The sequence below is a fragment of the Leptinotarsa decemlineata genome, unplaced genomic scaffold (assembly GCF_025532065.1).
Source record: "Leptinotarsa decemlineata unplaced genomic scaffold, Ldec_3_MD MMD2_tig00000008_RagTag_RagTag, whole genome shotgun sequence".
In the NCBI taxonomy this organism is placed as follows: domain Eukaryota; kingdom Metazoa; phylum Arthropoda; class Insecta; order Coleoptera; family Chrysomelidae; genus Leptinotarsa; species Leptinotarsa decemlineata.
In genome coordinates this window covers 13208641-13228770 of record NW_027412537.1, presented here as the reverse complement: position 1 = coordinate 13228770, position 20130 = coordinate 13208641, and the positions used below count along the sequence as shown (strand labels likewise).

At 34.8% G+C, this 20130-nt stretch overlaps 1 protein-coding gene across 1 annotated transcript in view; it reads right to left on the bottom strand.

Moving 5' to 3' along the window:
- The window catches only part of LOC111510325 (E3 ubiquitin-protein ligase MIB1), a 262969-nt gene extending 243184 nt beyond the window's left edge, over positions 1-19785 (bottom strand). Inside the window, exon 1 of the mRNA XM_074171102.1 lies at positions 19760-19785. Within this exon, the coding sequence (XP_074027203.1) occupies positions 19760-19770 (11 nt within the window). The 5' untranslated portion in view covers positions 19771-19785. The remainder of the gene's footprint in view (positions 1-19759) is intronic.
- Positions 19786-20130: the final 345 nt, after the last annotated feature.

Genomic DNA, 20130 nt, shown 5'->3' with positions numbered 1-20130 from the left:
GCTCTTCTTTGGCACCCCGAAAAAAAATCATAATACAAAAAAAATTGGAATCAGTACAAAGTATGGCCTCCACGCTGGCCCTTCATCTATCGTGCATTGACAAAATGAGATTGTCAATGTCTTGTTGAGGTAAATTTGCCCATTCAGCGATTAAAAGCTCTCTCAATTGAAACGTTGTGTGAATGTTCCCCATATGCGGAGTAATTCTTCGTTGAAGCATGTCCCACACATGCTCGATGGGATTCAGGTCCGGTGATTGTGCTGGCCATGGCAATACATCAACTCCTTCGTTGGTGAGCCAGTCAGTCACTAGACGCGCGACATGTGGACGAGCATTATCGTGCATTAGGTGGAAGTTTTCACCAACAGCACCAGCAAACGGACGGACGATAGGTAGAAGAATGGTGTCGAGGTACTGTCGAGCTGTGAGGGAGCGATTTGGAAAAACGAGATCGGTTCTGCCGCCGATCATGATTCCGCCCCATAGCATTACTGTCCCACCTCTGTATGTGTGGACTTCCTGGACGTGTCTCAAACGTTCATTATTTTCAGGTCGTCTCCACAGTCTTACTCGACGAGAATCTGGATGAAATCCAAATCTGGATTCGTCTGTAAACAAAACTGTGGCCCAATCATTTGCATCCCAGTTTTGATGTTCTTGACACTACTCTAATCTTCTACCGCGATTGCCTCTCGACAAAGGTGGACATCTAAGTGGCCTTCTGTTGTGGAGATCTGCTTCATGCAGTCGATTTCTGACAGTATCACGACCAATGGTTACTTGGTGCGTCTGCTGCAACACGTTAACCAACTCAGGTGCTGTAATTGTCGGTTGTCTTCTTGCGTTTAAGACCAAAAATCGGTCTTGAACAGCAGTTTTAGCGTGTCCTCGCCCTGGATGTTGTTCGGCTGGACTGCCAGTTTCACGGAAACGCCGCCACAATCGACTGATAACACTTTGAGAGATCCCCAAACGAAGAGCTACATCATTTTGTCGCATGCCACCTTGAAGAAGCCCTACAGCTCTATTCATCTCAGCCAATGGTAAGTGATGGCGTTCCATGTTAAAGCACAATATATTTCCAGTTTAATTGCTGAGCAAGAACTGCATAGAATGTACAAACTCGACACTTTCAGATTATTCATTTTAGCCGAAAACCTACAGTTTGTAAAAAACTTGATAAAAGATTAGTTACTGTTTTTGCAGGCTTTGTTCTACCCATAGAAATCTACAGGGTGGTCGATTGCACCAATTTAATCGAAATTAAACGACCTCATGCATTTATTTTTAAAATATTTAGTATGTTATAAAAATATCCCTATATATATATATATATATATATATATATATATATATATATATATATATATATATATATATATATATATATATATATATATATATATATGTGTGTGTATTTTTGTGTCTATATATGTATGTATGTATGTCCTACTCATTATTTATTCATACCCGTTTTTTATCCTGATATTTTCATAAAATTAATTTCAAAAATTTCTTCTCGTAGATTAAAAACCTGCGGTCGACCACCTTGAAATAAAAGTAAAGATATTGAAAATTATAACGATTAATTATGTTTATCTTATGGCGGAGGGGTTTTGGTGATAGTGTAGTACACAAATCTTGGCGAAGGTGCCCCATAGACGTTTTTGGCGGAGGTGTGAACGATCACAAAGTAATTTGAAATAAATTTAGTACATGTATTATTGAAACTTAGTGACATTTTTAATGGACAAAATACGAGCACTACAAAAAAATCTTTAAGGCGTTCTAAGAGCGGTGCCTGTGCTAAAGTAGTACGTTGGATGTGAATAGCTGATGGAGAATTCATTTGGAGAAACGTTTTCAGAAAGTTTATTTCACATACAGGCAGTTCTACAAATGAAATTGTTTAAACAGTGAAGTTCGAGGTGTTCCGAGTTGAACCTCGAAACGATGAGCAGCCACAGTCCAACGCGTATTTCTGATATGTACCGCTCTTGATGGAATCAAGTCACTTGAACATCTCCCGTGAAAGTATCTGTAGAAGACTGAAAAATCTCCAACCTTTCTTCGATACACCAGACTATCAAGGTTACAAGTGATGTTTCTATCTCTATCATAAATGAGAATAATACTGCATAGAAAGTCTGATCTGAGCTTTGTGAAGCATCAAAAATGCTGAGGTTTGTACAGTTTTCAAGTTTGGAACAGTGTTCCAAGCTTTTGAGGAGCAGAATTTGCAATTCCGGCGACATGATTGTGCTAAGACATATTGGTGTCCATTTTAACCCCCAACAAACTTATCGAAAATATACCCCCGCTTTTTTGATACGTTTTGCAGCAGATTTGTCTGTCCTGTCTCCGGTTCGGAGACATTCATATTTTTGGAAAAAACCGTTGCCTGGGTTTTCGTGGCATCGGTTTTTCCCAACAAGTCGTTGATATACAATAAAAAGAGGGTTGGAGACAATATGAATCCCCGGAGAACATCAGCCTTGCTGGTGAAAGAATTCGAGAGATATCCTTCGTTAGCCACTTCCAGGGAAAGTTCTCTCAGGAAGCTGGAAGGCCACACACAAAAATGATCCGACAAGCCATATAGCATTGAAGTTTGGCCAGCGAACCCTCATGCCACACACGGTCAAAGGCCTTGGAAATATCAAGCGCAACAGCTCACGACTCCCGATTGGGTTTTTCCAAATATGGGTGACATACGACAAAAGGTCGCCTGTTGAACTTTTTTTCCGAAAGCCATATTGATGATCACTCAAGATGCTAAAGCCTCCCAAATATTTAAGGATGTGGTGATTTACGGCTTTCTCCAAAATTTTCAATTTTTTTAATGATACTATATTTTCAAACTAGCGACGCGTCCCAGCTCCGCACGGGGGCAATGCTGATACTAAATGTACTACTGAATATCTATATATACAACGTTCACAGCTTTTTTGTCAGTAGAAAATACAAACATGTTTTCTTCAGAAAAGAACAACATACGGTGCGGTCCATATGCATGGAATAAATTCATTTTTAGCGTTATTATGTACTATGTGAAAAAAACCTGAAACAGGTCGATTTTTATTCTTAAATTGACAATTCACAGTATGAAAATATTATCCCCCTCCAGCACTCCTTCTGAATTATAAGCACCCTCAGGAAAATTTTAAATAGCAAAGGGGGTCGTGTGGCACCTTGTTGGAAAGGGATTTTAGTCCTCTGTTCAGCAATATACAGTTTTTTAAGTTTGGTGCAATCATAACTGAGAAAATTGATTTTTAGGATGTAAAATTTTTATAATGTCTCTAGGTATCACAAAACTTTACGTAGAAGGAAGATAATAATGACACATAATATTCAGAATGTATTTTTCAATGTACTTTACAATTAAATTAAATGTTTGAAATGACCACCATTAACTTTTTGACAATAACCGAGGCGATTTTGGAATTCTTGTACCACATTTTGTGTGACCTCGGAGGTTATTTTGTTGATTTCTTCCGTTATCGTAACTTTTAAATCAGTAATATTGTTTGGTCTCTTAAAATATACTTTAGATTTTAAAAAACTCCATGAGAAGTAATCGAGAGGAGTCAAATCGGGGGATCTAGCCGGCCATTCGATCGTTCCACGTCTTTCAATCCACGTATTGGGAAAAACCTCGTTTAACTAATTTCTAACTGAACGTGCAAAATGCAGTGGAGCTCCGTCTTGTTGGTAGTAAATAGTTCGATCTATCTCATTTGGATGATTAACATAAGGATGATGTATTTGTAATGTAGGCACTAAAAAGTTAATCAAAAAATCTAGATAAACCTCACCATTAACAGTGCCCTCAAAAAATAAGGCCCAATAGTTTTATTGTTAATGATACCAGCCCAAACATTGACTTTTTTAGGATATTGAGTGTGAGTCGCACACATCCAGTGAGGATTATCTCTGCTCCAATATCTACAGTTCTGTCTGTAAACTGTTCCGTTTAAATGAAACGTAGCTTCATCAGAAAACACTATTTTGTGTATGAACTGCAAATCTGCGTTCATTCTCTCCATCATCAATTCACAGAATTCTTGCCTTCTATCAAGATCATCTTCGATTAACTCCTGAAACAAATGAACTTTGTAAGGGTGGTATTTTTCTTTATGCAAAACTCTCAAAATAGTTGATTTACTTACATCATTGTCAGCAGCAAGTTCTAGAAGTACATCTAATTTTTTTCATCAGTAAATTGAACATTTTCCAATATTTTTTATATGTCCAGTTTCACGAAACTTTTTTTCAATTTTGCTAACTGTAGACTGCGACACGTGTTGACCAGGGTATTTATTATTGAAAATTTCACAAATCTCCTTTTGAGTTTTTGTTTTATTACCATAACCAATCGTAATTAAAATATCTATTCTTTGAGTCTCGGACAAATGAGCCATAATTAAATTTAATACGCCCACAAATATTATACTGAACATTTTGAACGTTTAATTTAATTGTAGAAATTAATTCTCTCAGTTATGATTGCACCAAACTTAAAAAAACTTTATATTGTTGAACAGAGGACTAAAATCCCTTTCCAACAAGATGCCACACGACCCACTTTGCTATTTAAAATTTTCGAGGAGTTGCTTATAATTCAGAAGGGGTGGTAATATTTTCATACAGTAAATTGTCAATTTAAGAATGAAAATCTACCTGTTTCAAGTTTTTTTCACATAGTACGTAATAACGCTAAAAATTAATTTATTAAAAATACATGTGAACCGCAGTGTATAACTGACCCGGTACCGCCGCAACCACTGTGCCTGCATTTTGAATCTGTTATATCCTCGAAAATATTCATTCAAATTACATGCTATAAGGGGCCATATTAATCACTTTATGGACAAATTTGATGAAGGATGGGATATCCGTGAAAAAATTACTCATTTTTTTCCCGGGGAAAAAAGTTATTTCATAAAAAGTGACATTTTGTTACCTGTTATCAGAGACAAAATGTCAAACTTTTTTCCCGTCACAGAAAAAAAGATATTGTCACAGGTGAGGTAAAAAAATGATTCATAAATTGTACTATGGAACATGATCTAAGAACAAAACCAGATGAAAATGGTTCGTGATTCTTTTCTATGCTATTCTATTCTGAGGGAGTACGAGTATAACTTGATGAAAATGAAGAGACCGTCACAATCGATTCCGGATAATACGAATCAAATATATATTCATACCGAGTTTGTTTTCGAGACAAACATTTCCAATACGAAAGACGATGAGATTGCATTGTATAATGACGGAGGACTTCCCACTTCAACGACTATATTGCAAATTGAATCTGCTCCGAGTGTTATTACCAGAGATCCGACGTCGCATTTCTGCAATTTTGTCGGATACAAAACGTTTCTATTGCAGACCTGATGCTTCGTTTGTGCGGAAATTAAGATGATTCTTCGGAATTATGAAAACTTTATTTGAACATCTATAAAATATCCTGTATAGCATATAAGAAGTCTATTCGAATGGCATGAAAACCAAATAGTTACCGAATGTCGGCAGATTCTTTGAATGGCACGAGCGGCGTGGTATAATTACGAGGTCTATTCATTTTTTTATGCGGGAAGTTTTATATGGTATTAACTAGTACATTTATCAGGCTCAGTACATTAGTCTTTCATTTGGATGTTCGAATTGACTTCGTATAGACAATATAATAACTGAGAATAGTGAAATTATTTTTTACAAGTTCACTACGTTCCTAAACTGGAAACAGAGAGTACAGGGTGTGGAGTTTTTCGTATGATAACTTTGGTATAACTATAGATGATAATTTGTTTTGATTCGATATGAACTGAAAATTATATTTGGAATCCTTATCAATTTCTGTGAGAATTTGGTCTGATGTTTTTTGTTTATTTAACACAAGTAGATATGCTATGCAGCTACGAGGACAAAAAAACCATTTTCCCATGTGAATCACCTTAAGGAAAAAGCAGGTTCATCATGTTGATGTTGTCACTGACCTTTCCAAAAACTCATTAGATGCATAGAAATGCTACTGAATATCTCAAAAAAGTTACTAGATTGACCCAAAGAGTCACTAGATTTATTGAAAAATCATTATATTTATCCAAAAAGTAATTAGATTTGGCACCATATTTGATGCATGGCTCATATAATATTACGAGGATCGAATTCCACATTTTCTCCTGCGAATTTCTATAAAGAAAAAGTAAGGCCAACTTAATTGAATTGAACTGGCCGATACTTGATGAAAATCTATATTAAAATCAATTAATATAGTTTATTGTAGGATTTTCACTATAGAGGGTTTCACTAAAACCGCGACACGTGTTTCGCTATTCAATAGCTTTCTCAAGCGTTAATAATAATAAATTCTCTTACTTTTTCCTTGGGCTTGGAAGCTGATTTTCAGACTCCCTCTCTGGAATCGGAAAATATCAATGGTCATTTTTCTGAACAATATACCACTGATTGATCCCAAAGTTTAGATAAAATAAATATAGTTTAAAGAAACTGAAAAACACGCTTTTATAGCATACGAAACTAAAAAATGAAAAATAAATATAGTTAAAAAAACTAAAAAACGCTTTTGAAGAACATCGAACTAAAAGGTTAATTTTTTTTCAAATAAGCTTAAAACAATAACGAACGAAAAAAGCGTGGGCGCTTTTGCCATATTTTTTATAACGGGTGATTTTTTAAGAGGTATAGGATTTGATTTTCAAAACAACACGTATAAATGTTTCACGCAAAATTTCACGTATAAATGCTTTAATATTGGCTTCCAGAGCGTCAGTCGTTGCTGATTTATCCCTGTAGACATGAGCCTTAACATGACCCCAAAAAAATAATCCAAATGCGTTAAATCACATGATCTAGGCGGCCAAGTGACGGACCCCAAACGTGAGATAAACTATTTACCGAATCCGGCTCTTAATTGGGCCATTGTTTCGCGTGCCGTGTGACATGTGGCACCGTCTTGTTGAAACCACATGTCAGGCATGTCCAATTCTTCCATTTCGAACAACAAAAAGTTGTCAATCGTCACACGGTAGCGCTCGCCATTCACAGTAACGTTCCGGCCATTGTCGTCTTTAAAGAAGTATGGCCCGATGATGCCACCAACCCATAATCCACACCAAACAGTGACTTTTTCGGGATGCATCGGTAGCTTTTGCAATGCTTGTGGCTGGTCTTCACTCCATATGTGGCAATTTTGCTTGTTAACGTATCCATTCAACCAGAAATGAGTCTCGTCGCTGAACACAATTTTTCGATAAGAATGTGTATCTTCCTCCAACTTTGCCAGCGCCTATGCACCTATGTTAGACGTTGTGGGAGGTTGTGTGGCTTCAATTCCTGCACCAGCTGTATCTTATAAGGTTTTACATCCAAATCATTTCGCAAAATTTTCCACGTAACAAAGGCCCAATTGCTGCGAACGGCGCGAATAAACATTTCACGGTCATCACGAACTCTGGCGGATACAGCCGCACTCTACGTATGCGTGTTGGTGGTTTAATGTCCAATAATGTAAACTGGGTTCGAAATTCAGTCACAAGTTTTCCAATAGCTCCCTCAGTAGGCCTACGAAACTGCCCATAAATTGGAAGAAGTGCACGATGCAGTTTCTTCACCGAGCATGAATTCTGATAATAAAATTCAATAATTTGCAAGCGTTGTTCATTCGTAAGTCGATTCATGGTTAAATTATAGACCAAACTGAATAAGTTTGACAATGACACAAGGCACGATTCACGCGTGATCTGTCAAAAACATTGTTGCCAAAAAGATACCAGCAAAAAAAAACATTTGTTATATCAAGCGTGCGTTATTGTTTTAAGCTTATTTGGAAAAAATATTTTCAACTTTTTAGTTCCATGTTCTTTAAAAGCGTGTTTTTTAGTTTCTTAAACTATATTTATTTTATACCTTAAATCAAAATTCCTAACGCCCACGTCATGAGAAACGAATCGATTCCCACGATTTTTTCTCGCCGTGAAGCTTCCCTGACAAGTGGCTTCCATCGCGTTTGATATTCCGTATGATACGGCCATCGCTTTGTTTGCGGGGACCGTAAAGAAGCCAGGTTATGACTCCGTTCATGAAATATGTAGTCGGCTGAAGTTTCTGCGAGCGGCTCACATGAGAATTTTGAAGGATCGTCTTCCGAGAGGCGAAGTAAACGAAGCGTGCTATCTGGCTAGGTGTTTATGGTTTTCAACTCGAATTGAAAGGGTGTTATTTGGACTCTTGTCTTCTACGCTATAACCGAAGTATTTTTGAAGTGAAGCAGTTACTTTCGAAAGTGGAAAAGGATAAACATTCCCGGTGTGTGAACAAAATATTTTCTATATATATATATATATATATATATATATATATATATATATATATATATATATATATATATATATATATATATATATATATATATCAATGTAGGTTTTCACGGATGGTAGAATATGATGTGTTGTTTTTCCGGGTGTTCATCCGTTATGTACTATTCGATAGTCGACGTTTCGCCATCATCTCAGATGGCATTATCAAGACGAGTTACACCTCTCGAAGCGAAGCAGTAACTCGTCTTGATAATGCCATCTGAGATGATGGCGAAACGTCGACTATCGAATAGTACACAACGGATGAACACCCGGAAAAACAACACATCATATATATATATATATATATATATATATATATATATATATATATATATATATATATATATATTTACATACATTCGTGAGAAAATACTCAGAAGTCATCAAGTGAGTAGAAATTTTTCTCAAGTAAAATGTTTTTCAATCTATACTTGAAGCTTTTCAACGTAGGTGAGTTCTTCACTGAGTCATCCAGCTTATTGAAGAATTTCGGGCCGAGATAAAGGAAACTTTTTTGGAATAAGGTCGTTCTGTGAGTGTTGGGCATCAGAAAATCTCTATTACGTATTATATATCGATGTTGCTGGGTTGGAAATATAAGTTTTTTCATGTAAACATAACTACATAACTCATAGATATACAAACCGGCAACTGTAAGTATTCCATGGTTTTTGAAAACGTTTCTACATGAGTCTCTCCACCCTATACCAGCTAAAATTCTGACGTCTCTTTTTTGGAGAATAAACACTCTTTTAGCAGAAGAGCTTGTACCCCAATTCAAGATTCCGTATCTTAAATGGCAGTTTATAGTCGCATAGTACAAACTTAATAAGACTTTTTCACTACAGAAATTAGCCATGAACCTGAGAGCATAACAGTTCTTTATTAGTTTATTACAGAGAGTATCTATGTGAGGAGTCCAAGTAAGTTTATAATCAAGAGTTAGACCTAGCATTTTGGTGGTTGCACAAGATTCAATTTGTCGATCTTCGTTTATATATGTATAAAAAATTTTCTTGAACATTGCTCATTGTGAATTTCATTAGCGTGGTTTTAGATATGTTGAGTTCAAGGTGATTATTTTTTGCCCATGTTTGCACCTTTTCATACACAATTTGGGTACGATGTACTAAATTTGATGCATCTTGTGCTTTGATGATAAAGTTTGTGTCGTCCGCATATGTTATTAATTGAACTGTCGTCATTTCATGAAAATAACTCATCAAATCATTTGCATATATCAGGAATAGTAAAGGCCCAAGAATTGAACCCTGAGGTAACCCATGTTTGATATTTGCCAAATTGCTAACTTTATCACCAATCTTGACGCTTGAACTCTGTTTTCTAAATAAGACCTCATCAAATTCAAGGCAACACCCCTCACACCATATCTTTGCAATTTCCGTAGTAGCAGATCGTGGTTCACATAATCAAATGCTTTTGAAAAGTCTATGAACAAACTGCAAATATTTAATTTGCCATCGAGTGCATTTATTATGGTCGTTAAATTGGTAAAGTGCTGTCTCTGTGCTTTTACTTCTAGTAAATCCGTGTTGATTTGGGGAAAGAAGTTTATTATTTGCGTAACATCAACTTGGCCATTGTTATCTAATGCCTCGGCAATAAATTGAATAATGACTAGATTTGTAACAGTAGAACGCTTAGTAACAAATCCATGTTGATATTGAGATAGTTGCCGTTGAACAGAAGCGTATATGCGATAATATAAAATAATCTCAAAAATTTTATAAAACATACATAAAATAGATATGGGTCTGTAATTCTCATATATGATTTTTCACCACTTTTGTATACAGGACATACTTTAGCTAATTTCCAAATATCTGGGAATGTTCCAGATGTCAGACATGAATTAAAAATTCTCGTTGAAGGTTTTGTCAATGCTCCAGCACAATCCTTCAACAAAAATGATGGGATCATATCTGGGCCTGATGTCAGTTTGTCCTTTAGTTTTTTAGTTGCAGATACAACCTCATTTTCTTGAATGGGGTGAATGGGTTAAAAATGAATATGAACAGTATTATTCACTGTACCGATTTTGTTCAAAAGTGAGCCAGATTTTGAATACGCCTCACTGAAAAAATTACTGAAGGCATCAACAATATCTTAAGGATTTTCGAGTTTGTTTCCTAAGTAGGTTACTGATCCTGGTATTCTTGTGCTGTTATTCTTAGAGTGAACATATGACCAGAATCTGCTAGGATCTCTAGACAACATTGTTTGTATGTTTGCAAGATAGTTATCATGTGCGGTTTTTATTTGGCTTTTAATCAAAGCACGCAAATGTTGGAATTCAAATCTATCCTCATCACGTCTAAATTTCCTGAATTTTTTTCTGAATGTAACCTTCTGTTTAATGTTCTTTATGATTTCAGAATGAAATCATTTAGGATAAACATGACTGAAATTTTTGAATAGCAGACCTTCTTCAAAGTATTGTTCTCATATCGCTGAAATTATTTGAAAGCTATCTTTCTGATAGGAAACAGTGCGTCAAAATAAATGAAACACTTATTTCTTACTGTACAATAGAATATGGAGTCCTCCAAGGAAGGGTATTGGGGCCTCTCCTATTTGATATCTACTTGAATGATTTGTTTAGGGTCAATTCAGAAGGTACCATTGCTAGTTTCGTTGATGACACAGCCGTACTATATCACGCTGAAACTTGGAAAGAATTGAAGGACAAGGTTGAGGCAGATTTCATAAAAATTGTCAGTAGGTTTAAGAGCAGGTTGCTGACAATCAATACAAAAAAAACTCACTTTGTACCTTTCACTTATTTCAGCAACAAGGGGCCAAATTATACTTCGTTGGAAATCCATTATGACAATGACACAACGATTATAAATATGAAAGAATATATAAAATATCTTGGCATAATAAAAATGAAGGATGGACTAAGCACGCAAAATATGTTGCGAATAAAATAAGGTTTCTACTGAACAAATTCAAGTTTTTCAAAAAGATTTTTGACATAGCACAGCTATGAACATTATATTTCAGTCTAGTACATTCCCATATCAACTATGGTATAATTGTGTGGGGAAGTATTACTGATAATCATCCCAGGGTTATCAATGTTATTCAAAAATTTCTCATTAAAATTATTTTCAATAGAGACTATACCTACCTACCCGTCTGAAACACTTTTCACAGAATCTAAATTTGTTACATGTAGACATCTATATTTTCTAAGTCTTGCAATGTATCGTAGAAGATATGAAGCAAAATTATTGTCTGAGAATCACTTGTACAATACCAGATTCAAACAAAAATCGTTTAGGATTCTTAAAGTAAGCACATCTCGAAATCAAAGATTTCTCACATACGTGTGCCCTATTGCCTATACAGAAGTTACATTTGAAATAAAGTCTATTACAAGTGATAACAGATTTAAAAAAGAACTGAAATTAAGGCTAACTGATATAACAATAGGTAAGATAAATGAAATATTGGAACGAAAAAAAATGAAGTAGTGATACAGACAGAAAAAGCACATGTTCTCACAAAAAAAAATGTAAATATTTACAAGTACCTATAAATGGAAATTATTTTACAATTCATGATCTACACTAATTGATGGATGTAGCCGTTACTACGTAATAGGAGATCATAATGAAAAGAGAAATGAAAATTTCTATGTTTTTTACCACTTTTATTTGTAACTAACGTTACTGCAATTTCGTCCTATATGGACATTCTCAAACTTATACAATGAACTCTATTATTATTAAGAATATAAATAAATATTATATAACATTGAATGAAATATAAGACATTTGACTTTCAATTATTCTACGTATATGCTATATGAATGATGAATGTTATGACCGATAGTTTAGTTTGTAATGTTGTTTCTTCACTGATTCATGTCCATATTTTTATTTATTTTTCCATCTCAACTGACATCAATCAACACGTCTTAAAGTATTTTTTTTCAGTTGTTTTTGTCATACACAAGCTCTATGAGCTTCAGTAGCTAGTCATGTTTATTTGTGCATTTCTTCTTGTTTATATAAATATGTATTCAATCTCATGAAATAAACATTATTATTATTATTGTTGTGTAATTGGCCGCGGTGGTAGTGCGCCCGACTCACGATAGAAAGGTCGTGGGTTCGATTCACGCCTCGACTAGATATTTTTCTCGAGAGAATTTATCTGTCCTTAGCTCGCACAAGTTTCTGAACTTTTAAGGGTTGTTGCTCGTATGGGGGCGACAACTGATTAACGGAAAAACAGATTTTGAACAGATTATATATGGAGTTCCGCCCCTAAGTATACCCTGAAGCTGCTGGATTCCTTCCAGAACAGCCACCATATTACCGGATTCACCCCCATAAGATTGAAGAGCCCCGTGAAAGGATGGCGTTTGGTGAGGATTGAGAAGAGAAAAACCGAATAGCTGTGTGGACGACACAAACTTTATCATTGAATGGTGGGGTCAACTGTCAGAATTGTAGGTACTGGACCAAAGAAAACCCCCACTGGATGCGTGAGCATCATACACAATACCCGCAAAACAGCATCATCTGACCCTACTTTTTCGACGGTACTTTACACGGGCACATACCTTCAGTTTCTAAGGGGATATCTTGTACCTACTTTAATCAATTTATTCCCCAGTAGAACCAATACTGGAAGTTTTGATGAAAGTTTATGGTTTCAGCAGGATGGTGTGCCTCTACATTATGCTATATATGTTCGATGGTATCTCGACCAAATGTTTACAATCCGATGGATTGGTAGACGTGGACATATTGAATGGCCAGCTAGGTCGCCAGACTTAAGTCCGTTGGATTACTTCATGTGGGACCATCTGAAGAATGTTGTTTATAAAACTAAACCAGCAAATATTCAAGAATTAAAAGAGAGAATTCGAACAGAAATGAACACTATTTCTAAAGAAACCATAAACAAGGCTCAACAAGAATTTATTCAACGTTTAGGTTACTGTCAAATACAGCAAGGACTACAGTTCGAAAATTTAAAGTAAGGTCATGTATTTATTACTGGATTACTTTCCCATTGTTAAATGAATCATTAGAAAATTAATATAAAATAATTAATTATTTTCTACTTTTATTAGATATCAATAAAATTTATTTTCTAAGCGCACATCTTTCAAATTCTGTTCGTTAGACCCCAATTATCATACCATTTCGGAATCAGCTCGTTACGGATTATATAAATCAATACAGGGTGTTGCATTTAAAAAAATTACTGATGACGTCATCACAATAATATGTATCACCCTGTATAATTACATTTTTCGTAAAATGTAAAATAATAAAATTACAAATCGACATATTTCAGGTTTTTGTAAAACGACCTTTGGTTTTGGAAATATCGTATTTATTCCATACTTTGCGGTCACACTGTATACCTTCAAAACAACTGTCAGACGGTCCTTAATGACTTTATTACCTGAATATCGTTTACCTGTGAGAATGTGATTTCTTGTTACAAAATATAAGTAGTCAATTAGTAATCATATTCCCCATTCTGTATTCTGTCGCTGATTTAAACATAATGCTAGTTGGTACTTAGATTATATATAAAAAAGTACTATGTACAGAGTGCCACACTAAAATTACTATATACAGGATGTCACAATTCTAAATAAATCAACTGAAAATGCGAATCAAAATATAACTCGATTAACAAGTATTATTCATCCGGAGCAGTCTCCTTCAATTGTTTTTTGAAGATTAGGGTTGACTAAAAATCATATGGATTTAATACTAGTAACCCCATCTGTGTGTTTGCCTACGAACTTCATAGCCCTCCTAATATATCAGGGTCCGCCAAATAACTTTTTTTTGAAGGGGCAAAATAGATATGAATGAATAAATATTTTTGAAGAAACATGGAAATTCACTTCATTTTTTCAACAGACCCCGTGTACCACGCCGAAACACAATATTTTTCAACATTCCCAGGGTAACATTGACGACACTACTGAAGCTTACAAGACATAAAACCGTATTAAAATGGTCTACCCAATTTAGTGCACACCGACAACTATTTTCGAACACATATAACGTCAGAATGGAAAATTAAATTTCCGACAAGACTAAACTCCGGCGAGAAAATCCTGAAATGTATATTGAAACTAATCTGAACGCCGGTTCTATCGTGTGTGTCAGCAGAATATCTCATAAGACGACGTCGAATTTCCGAAGCCAAATCTCCCCTTATTTAAATCAATCACGTAATGCACTTAAATTTGAAGTTTTTGCAATTTGGCACCGATGCGATAGCTGTGCGTCAATAAAGTTGAACTTTCTTCCCATTCCGTTTGGAATTTTTGAAACTACGGGCATTAACTTCAGCGACAGAGATTGTGAAACTTTATCAATAAACTCAGCTTTCGATGATGAATCGGGAACGGAAATAGGGGCATTGTTTTGCGAATTTCGCCGTCAAAGAAAAGATATGATAACTCTGAAAATTTAGAAATAACAGCATCAACCTCATGGTTATTAGCGGCGGAAAAGATATTTACAAGCAGAGTAACTGGATTAATCACAACATAATGGGTCTATAGCGTGGTCAATCTGCTTGGAAATTATCTGCTGAACCGTTCTGAGTGTGTCATACTCAATAATAAAAAATAAATAATGGGGCCCCTCAATGATCGATTTTAGGCCCACTTCTCTTTGTTTTATATACTTATCAGTTCTCACACTGCCTTCTTCACACTTCCATGCATTGTTACGCCGACGATACACAGTTGTATTCACAATTCGATGAAAATTCACTCAGTATTGCGCTCAAACAAATGAGTCATGACCTGCTCTCTCTGATAACTGAATCAAGTAAATATTGTCTCTCTGTGAACCCATCTAAATCTTGTGTCATGTTCTTCGGTAGGCCAAATGGAAAGAACATTTCCATCGATGGGGTTCAATTACCAAAAAGTGACGTCACGAAAAATTTAAGCCTTCACATATTTCTCAAATTCTTAGGAAGGGTTATATGAATCTAAAATTAGTATACTGTAGTAAAAATCTTTTGAACAAAAAAAAATATTACGCTGCGACGCTCTGGTACTATCTCATGTCAACTATGCTGATACTGTTTATAGCCCAGGACTCTTGAAAGCTGATAGGCAGAGACTTCAAAAACTGCTGAATTCGAGCATAAGGATAGTCACAGGCGTAAGGAGACGTGAGCATGTGTCTCAATAATGAGAACAACTCGGGTGATTGGAAATTGATGCTAGGCGCACACTAAATACTGCTAGTTTATTCCATAAGGTCATATCCACTGGGAAACCTGCCTACCTATTCACGAAACTGTCCTTTAGAAGCGATATACATAATCTAAATTTGAGTTTCAAACATCTTTTGACTGCACCTAAACATAAAACTTCTCTTTTTCGAGGATCTTTTTCTGCTAACATTGCACGCTTATATAATCAGCTACCCATTGAACTTAATGTGCTTAAAAATTGGACCGATCGTGTAGCCTACTGCATGGCCAGCCGAGGCAGCCATTTTAATGAAATTATTTTCCATTATCAACCGGAAGGATTGTACTTTTAAATAAAAAAAGAAATTTGAGAAAATATTCAGTAGTTTTTTTTTAATAGTATTAAAAAAAAGTTATTTGGCGGACCCTGATATATTAGGAGGGCTATGAAGTTCGTAGGCAAACACACATATGGGGCTACTAGTATCAAATCCATATGATTTTAAGTTAACCCTAATTTTCAAAAATCAATTGAAGGAGACTGCTCCGGATGAAACATACTTGTTAATCGAGTTATATTTTGATTCGCATTTTCAGTTGATTTATTTAGAATTGTGACATCCTGTATATAGTAATTTCAGTGTGGCACTCTGTACATAGTACTTTTTTATATATAATCTAAGTACCAACTAGCATTATGTTTAAATCAGCGACATAATAAAGAATGAGGAATATGATAACTAATTGACTACTCATATTTTGTATCAAGAAATCACATTCTCACAGGTAAACGATATTCAGGTAATAAAGTCATTAAGGACCGTCTGACAGTTGTTTTGAAGGTATACAGTGTGTCCGCAAAGTATGGAATAAATTCGATATTTCCAAAACCAATGGTCGTTTTACAAAAACCTTAAATATGTCGATTTTTAATTTTAATATTTTACATTTGATGAAATATTTAATTATACAGGGTGATACATATCATTGTGATGCCGTCATCAGTAATTTTTTAAATGCAACACCCTGTATTGTTGTATATAATCCGTAACGAGCTGATTCCGAAATGGTATGATACTTGTGGTCTAACGAACAAAATTTGAAAGATGTGCGCTTGGAAAATAAATTTTATTGATATTCAATAAAAGTAGAAATTAATTAATTATTTTATATTATTTTTCTAATGATTCATTTAACAATGGGAAAGTAATCCAGTTATAAATACATGACTTTATTTCAAATGTTCAAATGTTCAACTGTAGTCCTTGCTGTATCTGACAGTAACCTAAACGTTGAATAAATTCTTGTTGAACCTTGTTTATGGTTTCTTGAGAAATATTGTTTATTTCTGTTCGAATTATCTCTTTTAATTCTTGAATATTTGCTGGTTTCGTTTTATAAACAACATTCTTCAGATGGTCAAACATAAAGTAATCCAACGGATTTAAGTCTGGCGACCTCGCTGGCCATTCAATATGTCCACGCCTACCAATCCATCGGTTTGTAAACATTTGGTCGAGATACCATATATAGCATAATGTGGAGGCACACCATCCTGCTGAAACCATAAACTTTCATCAAAACTTCCAGGATTGATTCTACTTGGGAATAAGTTAATCAAAGTAGGTACAAGGTATCCCCTTGAAAACTGAAGGTATGTGCCCGTCTTAAGTACCGTCGGAAAAGTAGGGTCCGATGAAAATGTTTCTTACAATGCCAGCCCATACATTTACCTTTTGCAGGTATTGTGTATGATGCTCACGCATCCAGTGGGGGTTTTCTTTGGTCCAGTACCTACAATTCTGACGATTGACCACACCATTTAATGTAAAAGTGGCTTAATAAAAAAAATATATATTTTTTACGAGAAGTCGGTCTCGGTGACAGTTATCCGTCATGGCTTCACGAAATTCTATTCTTCTATCTGGATCATCCTTGTTTAATTCCCGTAGAAGTTCGATTTTGAAGAGATGCCATTTTTCCAAATTTAATACTTTGTGTGCAGTTGTTTTACTGACATCGAAATCACGACTAATTACGAACAGAAGTGTGCACATCTTCTTCAAAAGCAAGTAGAACATCAGGTTTTGTATCATCATTCACAAAAGCGCGACCTGATTCGCGTGAATTTTCAACTCTACCAGTTTCTCGAAATTTCTTTTCAATCATGACTGCTTTATGCATCTTTTTGGATAATTCTCATTAAATAAGTTACACACTTCCATCTGAGTTCGCGATCTGTCTCCATAGCCAATCGTCATTAGTATTTCAATTCTTTGCTATACACTTGAATTGATTACTATTTCAAAGTAATTCGAAGCAATACTACAGAAAATTCACGAATTAATACAACTACTGTCCTATTTAACAGTTACTGAACGTCAATCGAAATAATGACATTAAAAAAAAAAAACTAGGCGCGTAGTTTTTTGAAAGCACTACGAAATACTTGTTAGCACGGTTACTGTTAACTATAGCAAGGACTACAGTTCGAACATTTGAAATAAAGTCGTGTATTTATTACTGGATTACTTTTCCATTGATAAATTATTCATTAGAAAAAAATATAAAATGATTTATAATTTCTACTTTTATAAGATATCAATAAAATTTATTTTCTAAGCGCACATCTTTCAAATTATGTCCGTTAGACCCCAAGTATCATACCTTTTCGGAATCAGCTCGTTACGGATTATCTAAAACTGGCACCAAATACAGGGTGATGCATTTAAAAAAATTACCGATGAATGAAATTTTGTTGTAAAATGTAGAATATTAAAATTAAAAGTCGTCGTATTTTAGGTTTTTATGACCTTTGGTTTTGGAAATATCGAATTTATTCCATACTTTGCCGACACACTGTATAAGGATATACATTGTTAATCATTTCAATTTATTGTATTCGTTTGAAAATGTCCTTGCAAGACGAAACTGGAGTAACGCTAGTTACAATTACACGTGGTAAAAAAATATAGGAAGTTTTAATTCTATAGGGAAAGAAAGTTTTTGACTTTCTACTATTCCATCTTGATACAAAAAAAGATGAGGGAATCTTCCCAAAAATTAATCACTCCTAAAAGTATGACCCCTTCAATTCAAATAAGATTCCTCTTGGCTGGGATTGAATGAAATAGGCGAATGAATGTCATTACGATGTCATCGATGACATAAGCAGATCAAGCTTATTCCGTGACATTAAAAATCGTAATTCATGAATGAAGTGTGTGTATTTTCTATAATGCTATCCAATTTGGTACTGAAGAGCCTTAGGGCAAGTGTCTTAAGGCGAAACATCGATGTATACCAGTGAGGATGACAGTGTTCCATGTAAGTGCAATTTGTTACCATTCATTTGAAGTAGAACTCATGTGAATGATATCTAATTTTTATTCCACAACAATGTTTGAAATACAAACTGAGTAGTGAAAAGTATCTTCTGTATAATTCAGTGTTCATATAGAAGTATTTGTTTAGAATTTTTTTCTTTCGTGTAATTCAATGTTTATGTGAAAGAAGCTGTTTCAGAAGGACTTTCTTTCAGGTTGTGTCTGAAAGTTACTTCTTTGCATGATCTACACATCCATGTATAGAGTTACTTATTTTCAAATTGATTACTTCCTTCCTTTCTTTGGAAGATTCCCTCATCCTTTTTTTGTATCAAGATGGAGTAGTAGAAAGCTAAAAACTTTCTTTCCCAAAAATTAATCACTCCTAAAAATATAACCCCTTCAATTTTAATTCTATTTTCTCATACTTCATTTTTCTTTTATCTGTCCCAGATGGAAATATACCAAATATTCATGTCTACCTGCACTATAGAAGTGAAAAAACGAAATAAAAACTGAGCTTATTTTCTTTTAGCATGTTCAGCTTTGCATAATCGATATCTGAATATACCTTTGCGTGAACCATCGCTGGTACGAATTGGACTTTAATTTCGTGTAATTACATAATATTTTACATATCGGAATTAAACGGTACTTCGCGAAGCAAAACGCGAGATATGGATCACCGTGATTTCGATTTTTCGCTGGAAAGCACATACTAATCAAGGACCGTTAACAACACATTTGCGAATAGTTAGTTGAAGAGATTCTTTGAGGAATTGACGGGCAATTTCACAGCTTTGATGGAATCGTATAGTACGTACCTAAACACCATTCTTTCTGATCCCACATACTGACCTGAAACAAAAAGGATTAGATTGAATCGCTGTCAAATCAGTGAATATATAAAAAATGAACTGTCTTGTCTATTTATATTTGAATTACGAAACAAAAAACTACCGAATGAATAAAGAAATCTTGAAAATATCATTAAAAACTTTCAGAAACATATGTAGACCACACTCAGATGTTTTTTCCGCATAGAAACTGGAAACGTTCATCTGCAACAACCGTTTCTCTTAGAAACATCATCGATTGTGCATTTCATTAGTTTGGAGCTCCTTTGTCTAATATGATATAAATTGATTTGAAATATCTGAAATAATCTGTAAAAATAAAAAAGATTAGATGAAAA